The 8,842-nt window shown below is 34.7% G+C and overlaps 2 protein-coding genes across 4 annotated transcripts; both read right to left on the reverse strand.

Annotated features, from left to right (window-relative positions):
- Nucleotides 1-2,317: 2,317 nt before the first annotated feature.
- Nucleotides 2,318-4,184, reverse strand: LOC112499716 (3-isopropylmalate dehydratase small subunit 3-like). 3 transcript variants are annotated; one of them, XM_025103052.1, is made up of 3 exons: nt 4,147-4,184; nt 2,844-3,681; nt 2,318-2,530 (listed from the first exon to the last, which is right to left on the reverse strand). In XM_025103052.1, the coding sequence occupies exon 2, from the start codon at nt 3,627-3,629 to the stop codon at nt 2,856-2,858; it is 774 nt and encodes a 257-aa protein (XP_024958820.1). In that variant the 5' UTR covers nt 3,630-3,681; nt 4,147-4,184; the 3' UTR covers nt 2,318-2,530; nt 2,844-2,855. The 3 variants fall into 3 exon arrangements, with proteins under 3 accessions (XP_024958820.1, XP_024958819.1, XP_024958818.1); XM_025103051.1 differs by having other exon boundaries at nt 2,318-2,540; nt 2,844-3,663; nt 4,147-4,178; XM_025103050.1 differs by having other exon boundaries at nt 2,318-2,540; nt 4,147-4,177.
- A 660-nt stretch (nt 4,185-4,844) lies between these two features.
- On the reverse strand, nt 4,845-8,650 carry LOC112529493 (inositol 2-dehydrogenase 2). Its single transcript, XM_025140800.1, has 7 exons — nt 8,197-8,650; nt 7,332-7,502; nt 6,646-6,810; nt 6,393-6,557; nt 5,926-6,060; nt 5,735-5,832; nt 4,845-5,168 (listed from the first exon to the last, which is right to left on the reverse strand). The coding sequence occupies exons 1-7, from the start codon at nt 8,458-8,460 to the stop codon at nt 4,979-4,981; spliced, it is 1,188 nt and encodes a 395-aa protein (XP_024996568.1). The 5' UTR covers nt 8,461-8,650; the 3' UTR covers nt 4,845-4,978.
- Nucleotides 8,651-8,842: the final 192 nt, after the last annotated feature.

Raw genomic sequence — 8,842 nt, forward strand, 5'->3', positions numbered from 1 at the left:
CTCTTATCAATTTAATTTTTTTTAGTATTTAATGTTTCAAATAAACTTAACGTTTATTAACTTCTGTACATAACATTTGTGTTTCAAATAAACTTATCTTTAAACGGTTATCTATACTATATTATAAAACATTTGATAAAAACTCTTGAAAACCATTTTTTATGTATGAAGTATTGTTTATTAATACAATACTTATTAAAATTAATACTTCTTGAAAACCATTTTTTATGTATGAAGTATTGTTTATTAATTAAAATTAAAGATTGCAAGTAAATTGTACACAAGTACAACTTATTAAACCTCTATTTTTGAATTCGTGTTACTAATTACAGATAAACATAATCATATACAGGATAAACATCATATTTTAAATATAAAAAATCTAAAATATAATTACGATAATCGTTGAGTTTTAATAGAATACTTAATTATTATATTTATAAAAAATTATATTATTAAATCAAAAATAAATTGATTCGTTATTAAACTAATAGAATACTTAATTATTATCTTTATAAAAAATTATATTATTAAACCAAAAATAAATTGATTCATTATTAAACCTAAATTAAATTATAATAAAAAAAATGAATAAAAGAAATTACACAAAAAAACAAGAACTTTTAAATGATTAATTTGATACTAATACCGATATTCTTTTTTCAAATTTATATTTTATTAAAAATTAAAAATATTATCACTTTCTCAAAATTATATAAAATTATATTATATCAATAAACAAAAAATTAAAAAAAAACAATTAAATCAAAATATATCTCATTATATTATGCAAGTAACATTATTATGATGTTATATAACTTGGTCAAAGTATATTTCTTTTACACCAATCAAATATTATTAAAAATTGCATGTAGATCTTACATACAACAATTAAAAATGTTATATTTTAATCACAAAGATTACAAAATCATAAAAGGTATAATTTATTAAGTAGACTTCTCTTCAATATATACTCCACATGCCCCCATACCAATATTAAATACAAATCTTGTAAATCAATCTTTAAATAATAATTGAAAATACAATAAATTTAATACAACAAAAACACATGTTATGTGTTATTATATAATTATACAGAAATCAATTAAACATCAAAATTGACTTATTTTTTTATTAATCTTGATATTCAACCTGTTATACGAGCTGACTAATTACAGGACGATCAATTGTTTTGTGGGTAGTTTGGAGTCACCATATTTGAACCTTCGTGGTCACAAGGAGATTTTTATTCCTCCTTGAATGTGAACTTGGGACCTCGAGACACTTTTGATCTTTGGAGCTCAAACTCAAACCAATCGGACACAACCTTTATAGTTTCAAAAATGTAATCTTCTTGCAACATTAATCATCATATTTTCTTTTAGATTTTTTTTTCTTCCTTTCTTTTCTCGGTATTTATCTCTTATTTCTTACATAAATTCTTGCACATCATACATAAAATCTTGAAAATAATCCTTTTTTTTAGCACAATCCCTTTTGGTTGCCTTCTTTGAGTTAGAAAAACCACGTGTGTGGTTAAGAAATTCTCATCTTCCGACCAGTTGATTATTACAATCAGAGCTAATCTCTTAAACTCATTTATAGTCTTAAATACAAATCGTTTTCAATCGTCAATCTCAAATGAAGTTGTCTTAATAAACCCAAAAGCTTCGTAAAGCGTATAGCCATAACATGCATGATCAATCGGTCATCTAAAAACTAAGAAAAAAAACAACATTGAATCAAACCAAGCAATGATTTTTGAAAAACAAACCTCGAACCCAGTTCTGCTGCAAACCCAATCTTCGTTGTTGACCTGAATTGAGTCCAGGGACGGACCTACTTTGGTGGTATAAGTGGCACGTGCCATCGAATTATTCCACCGTTGAAAGGTAAAAAAAATTATGTTCGTGAAATGTGCAACCGTATTAATTTGTTGTGTGCCACCATATGTATTTTGAAACTACAATGAGAACAAATTTTATTTGGTATAGTTAGTTTGCAAGGCTTTTACTCCACCCTAGACTCAAAGTTCGAATCCTGTTAGTGTCATTTTCTTAGTCAAATGGTGCCACCGTTTAAAAGAAATTCCGTATATTTGTTTCTTATAGTCAACCAGTGCCACCATTTGAATTTTTTTTCACTATAGCCAAATGGTGCCACAGTTTGAAAAAATTTAAAATTTCTAGGTCCGTCCCTGCCTGCCAGAGTCTTACTCTCCCCAAGTTTGTTTGTTTGATTCGGTGCAATTCTAATTGTAATGACACAATCATACCAAATCATGTATTGAAAAAGTATGTATCTGTTGATATGTGTGAGGAGAAAATTAGTAGATAGAGAGGGTAACAAACAACAGGCCTCATAGTTTCACAATTGTTCTTTTGTAAGTACATCCCTTGTTCTAAATATTAATACACAAAACTCATATATTAAGCATTCTTATTACCTGAATGAAAAATACAAAAGCAATAATCCCACCACACTTTCTTCAACATTATTCTTGTACTTGTCTACATGCCCAATAAGTCACCTGCAAACAACTGTTTGGTGTCATTATTAGATGGATGATGAAATGACTCAAGATTCAGACACCAAAAACTTCATATCATCATCAATGGAAATCTGATGCACCAAAACAAATCAAAACCACAAATCTTTCTCATGAATCCAATATGATTTCATTGAAAAAGATGAAGAATTACTTACATATCTTCATAATCTCAAGAATGATCAAGCTATGAGTTTGAATTCCACCAAATTAAACAAAATTCATGCCCAAATGGAACATATAATTTGCAGTTTCAGAGATGAAATTTGTGTTGATAATGGATCTGATGAAATACCTCCAGTTATTATTAAGCAGGGATCATTCCAGCTTTTCGAGCATAAGCGAAGATCCCACCAGCTTCGATCACAGGTCCAGCATCACCAATTGGCTTCAATTTGTACTCTTTTCCAGACGTATGATTGATCAGAAGGCTTTGCTCAAGCTCAATTGTCACCACATCTCCAGTTTTGCACTCTTCGCAAACCCTAGCTTCTGATTCCAATGGGTAAACCTCTCCTGTAGCAACCGAGTTCCTAAAGAAGATCCTCGCGTACGATTCCGCCACCACCGCCGTTACTCCCGCTGCTCCCAACGCCACCGGAGCGTGTTCACGTGACGAACCGCATCCAAAGTTGTCTCCGGCAATGATTATTTTGTATTTGGACTGGAATTCCTCAGGCTCGACGAATCGAGTCTCGTACGAAGCAGGGAGTCCGATTAGAGCGTAGGAACCGAGCTTCTTGTATTCCTCAGGTTTCGATGGGACTAACGTTAGGTACTCAGCGGGAATGATTTGGTCGGTGTCGATGTTGTCTCCGACGACATAGCACAGTCCGTGAAATGAGGTGCTGGAAGCCGATGAAGAAGAATTGGCCGTTGCTGCAGCAACAACGGATGTACGACGGGTCACCGGTGAGGTGGAAGAAACGATAGATTGGGAAATTAGGGGTTTAAATGAGCGTTGTTTCGTGGCATTGAAGACATTCGAGGTGGCGAGAGAAGCAAAAGGCTGGTGATGGCGACTGCGGCTTAAGGAGGAGGAAAATGTGGTTGGGTTTGCAAGAGAAGCTGCGGCGGCCATTGTTGGTTGTGTAGGGTTCGTTTTCTCTCGAAACCTGAATGAATAAACCCGTCTGTATATCACAAATTACCATTTTACCCTTGGTCTACATTTTTGTCACAACCATTTGATAAAATCTTCAAATAAATAGCTATTAATATAAAAAGAGGTAAATTTAAACGATTTGATCATCTGAAAGGAAACATGAAACAGGAAACATGAAACACTTGAAAGGAAACCTGCTCAAATAATTCTACACACATTCATGCCAAGTTACCAACAAAAAAACACTTAGAAATTGTGCAAATTCACACCAAAATCAATACATTTATCGCCAGAAACCATCGACTTCCACCATAGGAGATTTCATTTGATCGAAAAACACATCTAACCAGAAAACCTATCTACAACAAGTAAACCGAAAACCTAGAAGAACAAACCACAGATAGAAATCGAAAACCACGGGAAGAAGAAATCGAAAACCATAGGAAGAAGAATGCATAAGAAGAATTCGAAAACCATAGGAAGAATTCGGTACCTGTGATGTGGAGACGCAGAGGCTTGAAGATGGAAGCGTGAAGAAGAATGACAACCAGAGCCTGGTTGCGAGGTTCTTTATAAATGGCGGGCATTAGTTGACTAAAGTAAAACACAGTGGGCTGGGCTGTTTTGGGTCCATAGATATTGGGCCGGATCATTAAATGATATGTAATTATTGGGCCGGGTCATTAAAAATGATTCGTAAGTTTTAGGCCGATTCTACCTTCTGGACTCTGGTTCCAACCAAAAATTCTAAGACCAATCTATGTTTGGTTGATAGTCCCAGGCCTGGCCCGGTTTCAAAAAGTAAAAAAATTTTAAATAAAAATGTTAGAGACATGTTATTTTAATTACAATTTTTTAAAATTAGCATCGAAATCGAAATACAGGTTGTAAAAATCGTTAGAAACTTATATTATAATTTATCATTTTTTTAAATCGGGCCTAAACATCGTCGGTCCTGCACTGGGGCCGGACTGGGCCTTAAAATTCGATAAAAAAGTGTAACGATTGCCAGACCATCGGGCCATAAATGGTCCTGATCGGTCCCAAATCGGGTCGGGTCCAATTTGATCTATTGGTTGACTATTTCTAATGTTCAATAACATGATTGGCATCGAAAAATATGTTTAAAAGATTAAAAAAAAGATGTTTTAATCTTCCATTTCAGACACTCAAACTACTGCATCAGTGATAGGGATTTCACACATTTTATATTATTTAAATTTCTAAATTTTATCCAAACATTAATTATAAGATAAAAAAATACAATTAATAAAATATCATTAGAAGCTGAGGAAATTTATATAATACTAATTAAGACCAAATTGTTAGGAAATGACTTCCTTAATGCTAACAAATCTACCCTTCTCAATCGAAAGCTGCGCTGCAACACCGATCGCCACCGCAATCAACCCGTCGTGCAGGTCCACCGCCGGAGTTTTCTTACCGTCAGTCTTGACGGCAGCCAAAAAGTTGAGATGTTCCAAGTAACTTGACCCATGGTGCAGCCCATCATATCTACAATAGCAAGATCGTAAGAGACTGACTGTAATAAAATTGTCTGTGTGGATTAATGTATATATATATATATATATATAACTGACCGAATAAGTTGTGAGTCCTAAGCTCGTTAAACTGCTAACAAACAAGTCCTAAGACCATCTTGGTACTTCCAAAAATAACAGTTCATTTTTTGTTTTCATCTCTCTGAAAATAAATGTTCACTTTTAAAAATATGGGTTACTTCCCACTTCTACTTGTAATGGGTTGTTTCAGCAAATAATATTGAGTTAGATACCACATCAGTCATTATATCAACATGGTAACCGGTTAATGTTTCAACCGGTTACCTGGGTACTTAAATGTTTAAAACTTTACATTTTAGGTACCAAAATAAAAGTTTTGAAAGTATGTTACCCAAAATATGAATCTACGTTAATTTTTCATACAATTTGCCCTTTTTAAAATTGTTTGACTTTTTTATCTTGGACATTTATTTTGAGATGAGGATTAAGATTATCCGTAAACGAACAAAAACGGGGGGAATTGTTAACGATTTGATGGAAAAAGATCAAGAAACGTACTTAATTCGATGATCTTCAACTCTCATGCGACGTACACCATCTCTCCCTTCGACTCGCAGACCAAAACGAACAACATTCTCGGGGACGAATGCCTCACCCTGCAAATTAACATATCCAAAAGCCATATAAAGGGTCCGTTAGACCATGGTCGTTGCCTAAGATTCTTACTATATTTGGTAAATTATATATACCTTCCCGAGTTCACCAACAACGGATATTTCTTGCTCGTTTACACTTCCTTCCGCAAACATACAAAGATCAAGCACGCCTCTCGCACCATTGTCAAATTCAACGATAACATATGCATTATCGATAATATCAGGAACCTGAATCACAAGGGCATAAAATCAGCAACATTTATCAGTTATATTTTCCTTTTCAGGTCGATTTTACCCTTAAAGAGAAATTACACTGTTTTTCCTAGGATGAGCATACATTGAAACCAAACCAAACTGACCTAGTAAATCCTACTTAAAAGTAGGGTCCCATAGGGGGGAGGACCCACATGGATAGATACATGGGTCCGCATCTGTGGTCCCACCAGGGATGAGATGTACACAGACCGACCTCTGACTCAAAGAATAAAGCTGACATCTGCCTCAAAGAATATAGCTGACATAGTTATATATTGAACTAACACGAATGGGATGCACAATACCTTTCCATCATAGACTTCATGTTTATGATTAAGATCAATTGCTCCAGAAGCCATAACTCGAACTGGATATGCACCTACAAACAGCCTCATCAGATCGAAAAAATGGCAGCATTTCTCGACCAGCGTACCTCCACTGTTACAATTGAATCTATTCCAATTGTTGACCTATAAAACGAACCCAATCGAGTGATCAAGAACCCGTGATCATTTAAAGAAATTGCAGGACAACTAAACGGCTTATATATAAGACTACCTTAACCAGAAATGGGAACCGATGTTCCCGGATTGCAACCATTTTCACATGCCCCAATTTTCCACCCTTAACTATGTCTATCAGTTTAGCCACAGGAGGCATGTATCTGTACTCCAATCCAACCTGTACCAGCATTTCTGGTCTCTTTTTAGCAGCCTCTATCACCTGTATCACAACCATTTTGGGTCCCAATTTCATTCATTCACAATTCAATACAAGGGATATAGCAATGAAACAAGCAAAATCAAACCAAACAGACCCGATATATCCCATTCCCATCTAGTGATGTACAAAAAAACCAAGTTTGAAGCCCGGACCAGACTCAGCATTAAATCCCAGGCCCACTTTTTATTAAGGCCCTGTTAAACCCGTCTTGAAAAGCCCATAAAAGCCTGATTGAGTCCTCTTTCAAGTTTCAACTCCAGAACCCTGTGTAGGCCCGAAAAAGACGAGCTTTTTTTTCTTTCTGGAAAAACCGACTCGGAAATCCTTCCCCGAAAAAGCTCGGGCCTTGTGCAATCTTTCCCTCCAAAGGTAGAGCCATGGAGTAAGATGTACAAAAAGCTTACATAATTACAAGATAAGACTTTTCTTTTAACAAGATAAGGACCTTTAGCCTATGCTTACAGAAGATTAAAAAGGTCTGATTGATAAGGGTTATTTATTTGTGAAATTACAAAACTAACCTTTTTGCAGTCTTGTACAGTAGTGCACAAAGGCTTCTCCACCAGCACATGATGAGGTTTTGGGTGGTTGATGATATCCATCAAGATCTCATAATGAGTCATGTTTGGAGTTGAAACAACCACAACATCACAAAGCCCACTATCCAGTAGTTCTTTATGTCCTGAAAAGACCTGTTATATCATTCAGCCCAAAAGTTTTAGATTCTCCGTACTTTCTTCAAAATAAAAAGTAAAAGTTCTCACAATTTATTGGGTCAACTATCAATGAGTGTTTGGTAGTGGTTTAATGATATAAAACGTTCTTTGTTCAATAAGCTTATAGTGAGTGCTTGGTAGTGGTTTAATGATATAGAAGGTTCCTGATTCAGTAAGTTTATAGGGGGGAGCCATTATGCCGAAAGACAAGCTTTTTTTTTTCCAAATCTGTCCTTCCCAATTATAGAACACGTTCATACAAATTTATAAAACAATTTCCATGTGTACGCTTGAAAATAAAGTGGCTATTCAGTGTTATTTGATATGTGAAATATTCAGGCCACTGAGTCTGGAAAACACTGTAAACATTGCATTTTCACACGTTTTGTATGAAACAAAACATATAAAAGTTTGCACAATTAATCGGTTTCGTAAATGATTATATAGGTCTCAAATATTATATATATATATATATATATATATATATATTTGTATATACGCGTGCATGGAAAGATGGATGAATAGGTGTATGTGAATATCAACATCTGTACAAACTATAAGCAGATACACACACATGTATGACGCATGGTGCATTAGGAAGCTGTACCTGTACGTATATGTATATATCTAAATATGCATCCACATTCATTTATGCATTAACGAGTTGTACCTTGAGTGGCCAACCAAAGGACTCCGCAAATTCCACGGAAATCTGTTGCGACGGAAGATGAGGATCGGCGACACAAACCACGGCGGCGCCTTCATTCCGGAGATGGTACAGATTACAGAGATGTTCTCGCCCCATCATTCCGGCACCGATGATCCCATATCTCACCATTTTTTCTGCCATTTTTCCCGGCGATCGAACTCCAAAATCAAAATCAATCGAGTGGTGATTGCATTTATGGTTGTGGATTGGTTTTGGTGCCTGCATTGATCGATTTATATACAGAGACAAAAGGAATCTTCCCTTGGAATCAATTTAATGTTGAAGATGGTATGGAAAGTATTGAATCGATACAATATTTGTATCTAATAATGACGAATCGTAGAGAATATCGGAAACGAAAAGGGGATAACAACAATCCAGAAATGCACAAAGAACAAGTTGAGGGTTATCGTCCAGAAGCGGAAAAAAGACCAGCAGTCAAATGTGAAAGTTTCTTCATAATTTAGGAGCAGAGTTGCTTTATTTATACTAATATACAAAAATGGTTTAAGTAAATATGATAAAAAAAGGTGACAAATTCATATAAAAATATTTTTTACATGATATATATATTTTTTCAGATACTAAGATTTAAAATATTGATTTA

The sequence above is a fragment of the Cynara cardunculus genome (assembly GCF_001531365.2).
Source record: "Cynara cardunculus var. scolymus isolate 2C chromosome LG 16, CcrdV1, whole genome shotgun sequence".
NCBI lineage: Eukaryota > Viridiplantae > Streptophyta > Magnoliopsida > Asterales > Asteraceae > Cynara > Cynara cardunculus.

Bases quoted from the DNA above. Each gene is read 5' to 3' on its own strand.
- LOC112499716 (XM_025103052.1), bottom strand. From the start codon at position 3,629: ATGGCCGCCGCAGCTTCTCTTGCAAACCCAACCACATTTTCCTCCTCC.
- LOC112529493 (XM_025140800.1), bottom strand. From the start codon at position 8,460: ATGCAGGCACCAAAACCAATCCACAACCATAAATGCAATCACCACTCG. The intron at 6,558-6,645 runs GTAGTCTTATAT...TTCGTTTTATAG, and splicing joins GGTTCCCATTTCTGGTTAAG to GTCAACAATTGGAATAGATT. The intron at 5,169-5,734 runs GTACGTTTCTTG...TTGCTATTGTAG, and splicing joins GTTGAAGATCATCGAATTAA to ATATGATGGGCTGCACCATG.